The 14,294-nt window shown below is 38.0% G+C and overlaps 3 protein-coding genes across 3 annotated transcripts; all 3 read left to right on the top strand.

Annotated features, from left to right (window-relative positions):
* Positions 1 to 1,481: 1,481 nt before the first annotated feature.
* LOC128375407 (B2 bradykinin receptor-like) lies at positions 1,482 to 4,672 on the top strand. The gene is made up of 2 exons (XM_053335755.1): positions 1,482 to 1,556; positions 3,613 to 4,672. Exons 1-2 carry the CDS (start codon positions 1,537 to 1,539, stop codon positions 4,649 to 4,651), a joined length of 1,059 nt encoding a protein of 352 aa, XP_053191730.1. The 5' UTR covers positions 1,482 to 1,536; the 3' UTR covers positions 4,652 to 4,672.
* A 3,228-nt stretch (positions 4,673 to 7,900) lies between these two features.
* Positions 7,901 to 8,929, top strand: LOC128375682 (B2 bradykinin receptor-like). Its single transcript, XM_053336078.1, has one exon. It carries the CDS (start codon positions 7,901 to 7,903, stop codon positions 8,927 to 8,929), a length of 1,029 nt encoding a protein of 342 aa, XP_053192053.1.
* A 2,105-nt stretch (positions 8,930 to 11,034) lies between these two features.
* On the top strand, positions 11,035 to 12,129 carry bdkrb1 (bradykinin receptor B1). Its single transcript, XM_053335136.1, has one exon. It carries the CDS (start codon positions 11,035 to 11,037, stop codon positions 12,127 to 12,129), a length of 1,095 nt encoding a protein of 364 aa, XP_053191111.1.
* Positions 12,130 to 14,294: the final 2,165 nt, after the last annotated feature.

Below are 14,294 nucleotides of genomic sequence, written 5' to 3'. Positions count from 1 at the left end.
GTAACAAGATTTCAGTGTGAGTCTTGGAGCCAGGGAGAGCAGCAAGTGAGTCAACTGTCATCACAACTGTCAATCATCACCCACATGTCAGACATCAGCTACTGTAAGTCTTTAAATCTCATTAACGGAATCATTTCCAAAGTGACCAACAGTACACTTATTACAAGACCAAAATTTAGCAACTGATACCATAATGACACACTGAAAAAAATGACTGACTCAGTATCTCGCACTAAATAAATTGTTTCCATTTTGAAACAATATTTTCAATTTTTTTTTTTTCATTTATGGAATTAGGGGATTGTTCGATGATACCTGGACTGTACTTCTGCATTGGTTTCAATCTCAAGTTGTGATAGTTGACACTTTGACCAGGTGGAAGTGACAGGAACTCAAAGTCATGTTACAATGATGATCTGGCAACTACTGGGGAAAAGGCTGGTTATGACTGACAGGACTGAAAGTTCCCTAAATGCAGGCATCTGAGGGAAGTTTGAATAATAATCAAACTAAAGCACCACCTCCCATCTGTAACTACATCAATAAGCAGTCTGTGGAATATTGTGATAACACCAGCTGTCAGTAAGACCCCATAAATAAGGTAATCATTTTATCTTACAGTGCAGTGCTCATGAGGTAAACAGTAGAAATATGCACATCAAATGACAAAGTATTCTGCGAGTAATATACCTTTGCATGCATTTGATTGTCCAGCACAATGCCTTAAAGCCAAATTATGTTGTGCGTTTTACTTCAGCAGTGCTGTTTTCTTTGTTGGCACATTTTGGGGACTTTTGGTGAGTAGTAGGCTACTGTCGAAGTCAACATGAACGTCTGAGGCCACCCAGAGTTAATCACTCCAGTAAAGATCTTATAATAAATGCAATGCAATATGGGTTGTATCTAATGGACAGTAAGCAGTGCATAAATATTGCTTCCTCATAATATTAAGTGGCTTTAATCATTGTCGTAATGCTGAGGAAATAGCATTACTATGCTCTTCAGGTGTGTTATAGACAATTTACTCAGAATTATTGTGATAGATACTGCCGACAAAATATCCAAAGTTATTTCTTAAATGTGGCTATTTGTGTTACTGAAATTCTCAATAATATATTCTCAAAGCACAGTGGCTACATACTGAAAACAAAACAAAGATTTAAATAGCTGGACTTACAACACAAGGATCTTTCATCACACCCAACATAAATTGAAATGATTATGTGTGTCTCAGCACATCTACAAGCCCTGAGATCTTTATCTATAATCATAAAACATTAAGGAAGTGCACAAATTATTAACTAAGATCATAAACTCATATACTGTATATGCTGTGTAAGATCTTACAAAGAGGAGGAATGGGGACAAACAGGAGAGAGGGAAAAGCATGCAGACTCAAGTTTTTGGCTGACATCACTCTAATTGCTGTTTCCTTAAAGAGAGTGAATCAGAGGCAGACAGAGTAGAGCGGGAGAGTACACTGGAGCAGTGCAGACAGGCATCTGGACATTTCATATCTAGATTCACTCAGCAGGAATGACTCTTCAACCTACAAGGTATATGCTTTACTTGCTTTATATACTATTAACTGTTTTGCATTATTAGTGATAAATTAGCTAATTTTGAACATTGAGAGGTAACATCTAACACCAATGTGTAGACGCCTTTTAAAGATTTACTGACTCTTTATGAACGCTTATGAGGTTTAAATGTATTATACTGTACATCAAGATATTTTGTAAGTCAAGATGTCTCATACATGCCTAAAAGTAAAGAATATACCAAGAATCCAGGCACACTCAAGGAAAGGTAGTTAATGCCAACTGAGACATGTTTTGTAGCATCATATCTATTTCTCTGAATAAGTTGTCTTTCCTTTTTTTGGTATAAAAAAGTTTGGTTTTACTATGCTGGTACAAAAAGTAGCAGTAAAACATGGAATAAAGACATATAAGGTTTTCAAAGTAGCAAGAAAAATAATACAGAAGGTACAGTTCCCTATGTGTGTCCCTATGTGTCACCTATGCCCTTATATTAGTTATACTCAAGAATATAGCCAGTAATTTATTTTTATTGTGATTCATATGGATGTACCTTAGAAAATGGTAATTCAGTCTAATACTAAGTGGACATTTTATGTTCATTTCTCATAATCACATGGTTATATAATTATGTTTGGACTGTCAGTGAGCAGTAGTCCTTTACTTACTTTTTGGTATGTAAATGTTTGGTTGTATTATGCACTGTACATGTACTGATAGAATGAAGAGTTGAATGAAGATGACATTTTTCTTCACAGTGACAAAAAGGAACTCTGGCTACTCATTTGATGTAGACGTTTGCTCTTAAATTGTATCTCTAGTGATTGATATTGATTCTTTATACAGTCAAGCATTCTGTGCTGAGTACATAGTCATTTGAAAACACAGTTGACACAGTTGGCTCAGTTCTTGCATTGTGTGCAAGAAAAAATCAAATATGCCCTGGTGAATTAGACAGAACAGATCCAAGCCTGTTGCTCATTACTGGAAAATAACCACATCCTGTGCACGTGCTGTGCTACATGACAAATGACACAGGTACAATGTATCAGATTATATTTACGGTTATAATTGCTATGCAGCAATTACTAATTGCAATACTGGTTAGGTGTACTGTGTGTGATCTGTGAGCTGTTTATAGAGCCCCACTATTACAGCATAGCACTGCAGTGTAGTTGTTTAATCATGTTGGACTATGTTACCAGGCAAGGCGGGTGTATTAGTATAATACATTCCATACACAAGAGCAATTCAAAGTGCTTTACATAATGCATTATAAACACATAAAAAAGAAAAACAACCTAAACACATTAAAATGCCATTAAAAAGAATAGAAACCTTTTAAAACCAAAATTTAAAAAGTAAGAACACATGAATACACGATAAGTTAAAGACTCAAAATACAGTTACAGTGCTGCAGCATATTAGTTAAAAGTCATTTCACCCTGTTTGGTTTTGACTAAAGGTTTTACAAGTTGACTGTTCACTACAGATCTTAAAGCCCAACTGAGTTTACAATCTTCAATTTTAATGCTCCTTAAAGCTTACTGCTTGAATGTAACAAGCTGTAGCATGTACTGTATGAGACTGCTTCTGTGGAAACGTGAATGTGAAGTTTGGGAATGACCCTGTAATGAACATTCACTGGTGGGTGGAGGCACACCCAAACAGACCGAACAACAAATCACATACTAGAACCCAACAATCTGAGAGAAATACAAAAGAGATTAATAGATAAAATGGCAATAATTGATGCATTTTGAGAATATTAAAATTCTGATTTTACTTGTACAGTGGTGTGTTTTTTTCATGCAGTGGCAATACACAATGGGATTTAAAGGAATGGCTTGCTGATACTTAGATGAGGAGATTCATACCACTTTCATGTCTCTTAAATATAAACTTACAACCAGCAGCCAGTTAGCTTTGCTTAGCATAAAGCATGGAAACAAGGCAAACACCTGGCTTTAGAGGTGCTAGTAGACAGACTTTATCAATGTAACTCCAACCAGAAAGCAAATTTCACAAATGCTATAAATATCTTTGTTTAATATTCGTTATCTCTCCACAGCATCCCAGACTTCAGCACCACAGCTATATATGGGCACCAAAACAACACCAATGACAGTCATTGTCCCAATGAAGATGACTGGGATTGGCTCTACAGCATGCAGCCAGTGTATATGCTGCTCATCACTGTGCTAGGAGTCATATTTAATATGTTTGTCCTGATGGTTTTCTGCCTCCACAAGAAGCCCTGCACCGTGGCTGAGATCTACTTGAGCAACTTGGCTGCTGCTGACCTTGTCCTGGTATCTTGTCTGCCCTTTTGGGCTGTCAGTGTGTACAACGGTTTTAACTGGCCCTTCGGACAGTTCCTGTGCAAAGTCGTCAATGTGGGCATCAACATGAATGCCTACTGCAGCATATATTTCCTTGTTTTGGTTAGCATAGATCGTTATGTGGCACTGGTGCATACGATGTCCCATGGAAGAATGCGCAGGCCGAAATATGCCAAACTGGGCTGTCTGCTGGTATGGAGCTTCGGCTTACTCCTCAGTGTCCCCGCACTCATTTTCAGGGTAGTAAAACATATACCTGAGTATAAAGCTCATGCATGCATGCTGCAATACCCAAACCACACTGTAGAGCTGCTCTATGATGGGATGTTGATCGTTTTAAGTTTTATCATCCCCTTTTCAATTATTTCATTCTGCACTGTCAAGATTATTCAGGCTTTGAAGAACCAGACAGTAGAGAGGTTCAATGCTGTGAGAACAGAGCAGAAGGCTACCATTCTAGTGTTGGTCGTCCTCCTAGCCTTCCTGATATGCTGGGTGCCTTTTCATGTGGTCACCATACTGGACGTTATAATGAGAGCTGATGTCCTGAGAGGGTGTCACCTCACCGCAGCCCTAGAAATCTGCAACCAGGTCTTCACTTACTTAGCCTTCCTCAACAGCGCTCTTAACCCAATCCTGTACGTCATTGTGGGGAAGAACTTCCGGAAAAAAGTCCAGGAACTCTTCAAGCAGTGGGTGATTAAGAGAAGAGCAACCACTGAGTCCACACGTTCAAACCTTTCTTCAACACTGAAGACTATGGTATAAAATACTGCTGTCAAAAGCACTGTTCCCCTCAAATGTAGGCTTTGCAAAAAGATGACTGCGGTGGGCTGGGTGTGCCAAATTCAAGTTAAGATTTGCAGTGGACATAATTGTGTAGTAAAATAATTCTTTTTCTAATCAATCAGTAATGAGACTAGGTTTCTAGGTTTAATACATTCTATGAAACATAACTCTATGTATATGGACACAAAAGACTTGAATGAATGTTCCCTCCTGGTGAGGGTGTTTTGACAAAAGTGTTATTCATCTCAACCATGTTACATAATTATATATCACTTAGCATAAGTTAGAAAACCTAACCACATAGAAATGTTACTCACACTTTTTTGACAATTCCACAAATGTAATAAACTGCAGCTGCAGCGCACTGTTACAAATTTTGCAAACATCAGAATCTTGAACGTACAGATAGTTTGATGTAAATCTGGCTGGTTTGCTGTAAAATAATGTATGTAAATATAATATTCATATTTTGTCTTAGATTGCTGATAACTCAGACTGTAAATAGTACTGGTGTTTGTTTTCTCCAAATATAACCATCAAATAAAACATATAGATTTTATGAATGTCTCAATTAATCTTTATGATGCACTTAAATGTTAAGTTGAGCACAAAAACTAGAGCTTAAGAGAGATCTGACAACTGCTTGCTAAGTGTTTTCTGATGTTTCTGACTCATTGTCTGCAGAGTTAAAAACAGATATTCTGTAAAAGAGTTTCCAGTGGTGACACACAAACATGCTCCTTTTTGTTGGCTGTACGGACATCAGTTGTCTGGTTATACATTTTATCCCACACCACAATTTAATGGTCCAGTGTTGACTCACTGTGGGCTGTGGGCGAGGGTACACCCCTAGTTGTCCCCAAAATTAAGGCGTGTCATGCCAAACAGGAAATCTTTGTTAGGAGTCAGACTTTACCACCATTGCCAGGGCTGAAAATTGTTGTGGAACAGAATGAAGACATTCGGCAGCAAAGTTACCTCAAAGAGTAAAATATATACCACAGTTTGAGCTCCTTCCATGTATTTTTGTCTGCCTTTTCTTGTTATGCTGCAATGCTTTTCATTCTCTTCTTTTAAATCTGGAAAATGTTTTCTTTTTGTTGTTCAAATGTATTAATTGGGTCTGCATTTTAATATATTCATTGCCATCAGTGTTGCTATCAGGAAGGTTATTTTAATGTAATAGGTTACAGATTACTAGTTAAACACTGAAAGGGGTTCTTGTCCAGCAACATTCCCACCCACCATGATGTGGTGGCTGGTCACAGGCATGACAGATTTACTTAATGTGAATTCCCCCCAAAAAAAGAAAAAGAAAAGAATAAAAAATATGGCAGATGCACATTGATTTGATTGGCAGAAGAGAGGCAGTGCATATTCAAACAAGGGAGCCCATCAAAAAACAACATAAACAGCTAAATGAATGGAGCCTGTCTAGACTTCGAGACAGCTCTTTGTGAGTCACCCTACCCTCGATGGTGTGGAACTCAAATTGCTTTGTTGACCTGCATTATCCAGAAATATGCCAAAAGGCATTCCTGCACACATTTATGTCTGTTTATCTATACTGGCGTAAAGATGCAAGCAACACAATAAATTTGATCTTCTACAATGTAATCCACAAGGTGTGTTATAATCATATCAGAGAAGTGAATGCAGATATCACTCAGAATAGAAATGGGAAATATAGAAGTTCCTTGTCCCAAATGATGTGTCTTTTGCAATGTAGGACAGTTGATATCAGCTGATATCTGAGACACTCACTGGGAGGCTAAAATGTCTAAATCACTTTAATTCAGACTATTAAAACTTATCTAATTAGTACACTCAAGGTTTAAGTTCATGCCCACCTTTGGTCATTTCAGTAATTACATTGTTTTTGTTGTTACAGAAAGCATGGTAATATATCTTATTATGAATTCATATTAGAAATAATATTGTACTGTCCTCTATAGATGTCCGCTGCATACCTCAACAGTCATCAAGACTCTGAAGAGACTCCGTTTGTCCACAGGTTTATTACCTTTAGAAAGGGTGAACATTGAAAGAACAAAGGTAACAAATGAATGGAGTTTCCTTTTACATTAGTTTAAATAACAAATGAGGTGAATGTAGCCACTGTATATTGATATTACACAAAAGTTAAATACATAAGTTCAGATTTCAACATAAGCAAGAACTGCATAGTACATTAATATTCACAACATGTACAAAATGACACAGTATCCCATAAAGAGTGTTACACAGTAGCAGGTAAGTAAGTACAATCACATTACATACCAACAATGCTATCAAAAGGCACTGATGAAAGCAGATACATGTGGATTGCCAACAGGTACTGAAGCACATGACCTGTAAGCTTCCTGTTTCAACTTTCTGTCCCACGTCAAGTCACATGTTACAAGCCAATGCAAATTACAAATTACCACTACAAAGAGACAAAACAAAATAGAATCAGTTCCATCATGACAGTACAAATATAATTTGCAACCTGCATAAAAATAAGTTAAAATTAAGTATTACAAGACTATGTACTTAAATGCATATTTCACTCATTTTACATCAATAACTGTCCAACAAAGTGGAAAATGAAAAATTGACAAATAAAAATAGGAAATATGTTTCACCATATCATAGCATATTTTCAGGCATGGTCATTTCATAAAGACAATCTGATAACAATTGGCAACATAGTCTCAGTGATGACAAATGTATATCCTTAACATTAAATTACTCAAAATCCTTTGTCAATGACCTTTGACTGGACTTCACAGCAATTCCTGTTGAAAGTTTGCCTTATCCCAGTCTATTGCATCACATACGTGGAGTCATGTGATTTCAATTACATGATGCTCCAGTCCTCATTAGCATTTGTTTGAGCTTAGGTGTCCCACATTTGGCAGTGTCCTACATCACACTAATTCACCCTTTATCTGTTGCTATGACTCCTCTTTGACAACGGCATGTGCATGTGTGTACTCTGATCTGATAAACCTGATAAACCACCATTATCTCACTCCATTAAATCTGTCCTTCCACACTCAGACTCAAATCATGACATAAAGGTAGCAACAAATGCATTTAACCTGTGTTGACACAGTTAAAAGGTTTCACAGGTATACGTTTTGCCATTTAGTTTTGAGCACAGCTGTATCCTTCTGTCTCTAAAATAGCTGTTTCTGTGTGGCTGGAATCACATTGATCACCGGTTCAGCAAGTGAGTGACTTATGGCGAATGCCACAAGAGCTGATCTAGTTTGTAACGACACTGCTGCATGGGACTGGGTTTACACCATGCAGCCTGCCTACATGTCCATCATTTGCCTTCTTGGGGTGATCGGCAACTCCTTTGTGCTGTGCGTGTTCTGTCTCCAGAAGCGACGTAGCTCCGTGGCTGACATTTACCTGAGCAACCTGGCAGTAGCTGATCTCCTCATGGTTTCCTGCCTGCCATTTTGGGTGGCGAACATTATCAACGAGTTCCGCTGGACATTTGGGGAGCCCATGTGCCAGCTCGTCAACATTGTCATCGGGATGAATTATTATTGTAGTGTGCTGTTTCTTACACTTGTGAGCATCGACAGATACCTGGTCCTCACCAGACCCCTGTCCCAAGGGAGGGAGAGACGAGCATTATGGGCACGTGGGATTTGCTTTAGTATCTGGATTGCTGGAGTCTTGCTCAGCCTCCCTGGTATCCTCTTCCGCTCTGTGCAGTTTGTCCCTGAGGTGGGCATTGTCGCATGCTACCTTGAATATCCCCATGATGGCTGGAGACTGCGCTACAATATGACTGTCAGCATAGTCGGCTTCCTCATCCCTGTTCCTATTGTATCGTTCTGTAGCTACCACATCACCAAAGCCATCCAAAGTAGCCAGAAGATGAGAAAAGGCAGCAGAGGGAGTGCGGAAAGGAAAGCGGCATACCTTGTACTTGTCGTTCTGGCTGTGTTCATCTTCTGCTGGCTGCCATACCAAATTTTGATCTTCTTGGATACATTGGATCATTATAATATCTTCTCTGGGTGTACATCGGGTTACATGTTGGACATTGGCATCCAGATAGCTACTTACCTTGGCTATAGTAACAGTTCATTGAATCCTTTCCTGTATGTGATTGTGGGGAAGCACTTTAAGCAGAAGGCAAGGGAAGTGTTGAGACAGGTGCTGTGCAGGAGGAAATGGCAGTGGGTAAAGTCTGGCAATTCCAATGTCAATCTCAACTCAACTAAACAAACTGAGAGTACTAAAATCTAAATCGGTGTACACATATAGAGGAACACCTGACCAAAACCAGTGGTGAATAATTTAGTTTAACTCACATGCAGTAGCTCATTCACTTTTTGCCACATGACTTTTTCAAGTAATCTGTTGTGAGGCAAATCTTTTTAACTATTCTTTTAGCTGTTTGTTCTGATATTTCAAGAAATTAGTCAGTTTTAGTGATGTGTGAAGTGAAGTCCAGTAATCTATGTGAAATTATACACAATTCCATAATTTTGTTTGGGATAAATAATCTCCAGAGCTAAACCATGTCTGTTGAACTTTATTCTTAATTTTATTATTATGGACATTATAGTAGTTTCCTTTTAGAAGTGATCCAGGTCTGTTGTTCTTGCTAAACAAAGGCCAGGCTGTCTTTAACAGAAGCTTAACTTGGTGGTGTTTCTCACAGAGGATATCAGAAGCTGAACTTTCTGTTTTTGAATTAAATATCTGGAAGATGACTTGTTTTTCTAAGATGCTGGGCTCTCTTTTCATGAACATCTTCACGTGTTGAAACTAGCCCTACTCCACCCCACTTCATAGATCAAGTGAAGCTGACATTATGTTTGTACATCAGTAAAACTGTTTAGAATTTAATATAATTCCTGGCTGTATCTTCTGCACTATCAATACTACATAAAGTAAAAATGGCATTTAACTGCACAAATATCAGCCACAAATGACGTGAATTCACTATACATATATATATAAGATAATTAGACAATGTATGATGGCTATTGTCTTCAATAAAATATCATCTATGACAAAGAAGAAGTTGTTTATTGATAGGAAAGCATGGGTGTTGGTTTTCCCAGTGACTTCTCTTCCAAAATATTGTATTGACTGCATAATTCAAATGTGCTGTTATCATTTTGACCATAAAAGAAAGGTTACAGCCTCAGCCATGGTCATTTTTGATAACACATCCCATTGTATTACTGGCAGATAAAAATACTGTTTTTATAACACATATGTTATACCAATTTGCTGATGTATTTGTGTTTGTTTTAAGACATCTCATTGTTATTGTTTCATCATCTGGAATTAGGATGAGATTAAGGATGACTTGAGAACACATGACTACAAAATCAGTACTATTTAGTCAAACATTTGGAACATTATCTGTTGATAAACAGTGTAATGTTAATAAACTGAAAAGAAAGAATGACCGCTGAGATTTCAATATCCAAGCATAGGTAGAGCCTTTGCAGACTATATAAACACAGGCAATGATGCTGTAAACATGTTAAAATTAACCCCTTAGATGGATACATGCAACGTTTATATAAACTGCACATAATGCTGTGAGTTTGGATTGAGGAATATTGTTATAATGACATGAAACTACTACAATTCATTCATCATAATAAACTAATACTTGCTTTTCTCAGTAGTCTGTAGTAGTGCTGATGAAGTCAATACATTTGGTGCAATGTCACTTGCAGTTCTGACTTGTCTCTAATGTCCACACAGTGAATTTGGACCATTTCATAAACACATTGATATAGTGAATGTTATCGCTGAGCATGGGAAGAATGTATACAAAAACGCTTGAAGAATTTCTCCTCTCTGACTCGCTGTGTACTCTCACAAGGAGTTCAATGTACTCAGCTGAGTCCATTTCAGACACGCAGCATTCAGCATTGACCATTGACCATTTTCATCATAAGGTAAGAACTTTTCATGTAACTTTCTATTTATTTTGTGTATTAGAGTCTGTTCTGATAGCTAATAAAAACTATCAGGTACTAATGTGGAGAGTTGTTCAGCCATATAATTACTAATTGAAAACTATACAGATGGTCTTACTGATCATACACAAGCATAATGAATGATTCTGTTCAACTAAAGGGAAATGAAAATTTATTGATGTGTTAAAATCCTCAGAAGTAACACTGTGTAACTATCTTTTAAATTACTTATTCATCTTTTACAACATGGTTTATTTATTTTATAACACATGACTTTGTTCAGTTATCTCTAATGCATTAGTTGTCAAAGAAACATACCACCATGCATTATGAATAGAATAGAAACATTTTATTGATGTGTTGATTTTATTAATGATATGTGTTACTGTTTATGTTTTGTAGCCCATGGAGACAATGAAGCTTGTATCTGTAACGGCACTGTGGTTTGACAACAGCAGTGCAACCCTATCCGGTCCATCAGAGCCTCCAATCTCTGCAGAATGGGATATCATCCACACAGTCATTCCCCCGTACATCTTCATCTTATCCCTGGTAGGCCTTCTCTTTAATGGCTTTGTCCTGGGTGTGTTCATCGTTCATAAGGATCAACTGACTGTAGCAGAGATCTACTTGAGCAACCTGGTGCTGGCTGACTTTATTCTCCTGTGCAGCCTCCCTTTCTGGGCGATGTACATCCTCAACGAATTTAACTGGCCATATGGAGACTCCTTATGCAAACTGGTCAACTCCGTCATCATCATCAATTTTTACACCAGTATATTCACCTTGGTCATGATTAGTGTTGACCGCTATCTGGCACTGGTGAAGACCATGAAGGCCAGGTGGCTGAGACGGACACAGTATGCCAAGTTGATTTGCTTCATTCTGTGGATGTTAGGGCTCTTACTGAGCACACCAACTATTGTTCACAGAAGGGTTAAGTTCATGGATGAGTACAATACAATGTCCTGTATACTGGATTATAGTCATGACAGCTCTTGGAAGTTGGCCCATCAGATTCTGATGAATGTGGTGGGCTTTGTACTCCCTGTTCTGGTTATTGTTTTCAGTAGTGGGAACATAATCAAGGCTTTAGCACAGAGAAAGGAGACTGTAGGTTTTCATGATGCTAATGACACCAAGGCCACAGTACTGGTGTATGCTGTCACACTACTATTCTTATTGTGTTGGGGTCCCTACCAGGTCTTCACTTTCCTCGACACACTCTGTGATATCCATGTGTTGGATGAGATATTGTGGTTTCACACTCTAGACATAGGAGGCCAGTTTTCAGTGTATCTGGCCTTTCTCAACAGTGCCCTCAACCCTTTGCTGTATGTCATCTCTGGGCAATATTTCAGAAAGAAGGTTAGTGCCATCTACAGGAGGACTAAATATCATCGCAGAGGATCAGATATGACCACATATCAGCGTTCAGTTGTGTCCACTTACATCAACAGACCAGAGCAAATTAAGCCTGTGGTAATTTTTAAAGCATAGAATCACGTGTTTCTCAAGACATCCAGTTCTCATTTTTGACCGCTTCCGTTGCAGCTTATGGTGAAATGATACAATATTCAGGAAATGACTCTCTAATTGATATTTCATGAGGCTTAACATAATAATAATGCACTTCTACTGTTAAACCACACTACCAGATGATGTTTGACACCCTTGCTTTGCAGAAATAATGGACATAAACAGAGATGGAGGATGCAATCTGTGGGAGAAATGGAAGCATTTACAGTCTCTATAATGACACTGACTTGTGTTTGTTTTAATTTTACATATAACAAAAAACCCTGCCATTACTTCAATCATATTCTTGTCTTCTAATGTCTTCCCTTTACATATTTGTTCTTTCTTTCGATGCACTCTGCAGGCTAACATGAGAAATGGCCAACCAGGTACTTTGTGTATATTCGTTTTAATACTTTCCTTTGCAGGGTTTCCCCCAGAAAACTTGCTAAGCCTGGTGGTAGGTTGGAAGGGCTTTTTTTGTGACAGGGGCCTGACACAGGCCAGCAACTGACTGATAGCAGTGTCCTATAGGTAACAGATTCATGACATGCTAAAAGTTGACTGGAAATTTGAAAAAATGATTGTAATAATCAATGTAATCATGTATTACATTTATTGACAATAATTAAGCACCAACTATATTCCCACAAAAGCACCACTCTTGAAGTACTGTTCAACACCAATGTTTTAATACAAAAAATACAATTAAAATAAATAAATGTTTGCACTTAATAACTTAAAGTAAAATCCTAATGGCATGTGAATCTTAATACAAGCCTTGTAATGCTGGTCACATTGTAAGACAAATAACAATAAATGGAAAAAAAACAAAAAATGAACCAAGAGATTCAGACTGATCACTCTAAAGCCAAGGGGGACAGAGGCTCACTAATATAAAGAGGTATCATTTGGCCTCTCCTACTGTACTTTTTGTGGCACATTGTATGTTGGATCACTACATGTCATCCTTCTGGGTCTCTCAAAGAAGACTTCCAGGGCTTTCTGGTAGTTCATCTCAGCCACAAGGGTCAATTTATTTTGATCCTCAGGCAGGCAGCAAGGTTTTTCCCTTGCAGCCTGTTTCTTGAGCTATTGAAAAATAATCACATATCTGACATTAGGAAAATGTATACCTACATAAACTGCTAGCAGAGAAGTGAAAACAAAATAATCACAGTGTATTATCCTGTTCTTTGACTTTATTAAAATAGGTACCGCCATAGCTTATCTAACACTGAATTTAATAGCAACGTTTTACTACTAAACAATGTGAAATTAACGCACTTAATATTGTTAATATTTTCACATAGTACAAAACAAACAAAATAAAACTTACCATACTTGGTCACGTACAGCCACGGCCTGAATTTTGGGTCCACCAACCAATTTTGATTAAATCCGGCACAGAGAAGGCGGCTCTGCCACTGCAGCGGACGACAAGCTCAGCCAACATCACGCCGTGGCACTCCTGGTCAACAGGTGAACCAGTGGGTTCAACGTCTACACCTTTGTTAGTCTGACTTTGGAAGAAAAATCAAGTAGCCTAGTTTGTGTGTAGTGACAGTCAGTGGTTTGTGGGGTGTGGGGCATTAGCTGATGAAAAAGACACCTGACCTCAGACCCGCCATGTGTTCACATGTTGACCATAAGTTGTCGCCATTGCGCTTTCAACTTTTTATATATATATACATATATATATATATATAAAAACCTATTTTGAATAAATAAATAAATGATGCTTAGCCTGGCAGTGGGAAATTTAAGCCTGGCTGGGGGATCACTGGGGGAAACCCTGCTTTGTATACATATTGGCATGTAAACATTTATTCAGTAGTGATATGCAGAGTTATATTTCTCTGTACAGATTCAACATTTAATAATTTTGTGTACTGTATAAATAAACTCAGGAGCACCTTGGTGGTCGAGTGGTTAGAGCGCATGCCACGTAATTGCAACATCCTTTGTTTGCTGTAGTTGTCTTTTTTCATGATCCACTTTCTGTTAATCATCAGAGGGCTGATGCACAAAAGCAGAATTAAGAAATCCACGATAACCAAAGAAGCAAGGCTTGACAAAGTCTCATCAGCGCATCCTGGCTTAATCCATTGCACATTTGCCAAGCCAGGATGAGGATATGCAGTTAT

The sequence above is a fragment of the Scomber japonicus genome, chromosome 16 (assembly GCF_027409825.1).
Source record: "Scomber japonicus isolate fScoJap1 chromosome 16, fScoJap1.pri, whole genome shotgun sequence".
NCBI lineage: Eukaryota > Metazoa > Chordata > Actinopteri > Scombriformes > Scombridae > Scomber > Scomber japonicus.
This window is presented reverse-complemented; position numbering and strand designations above follow the sequence as displayed.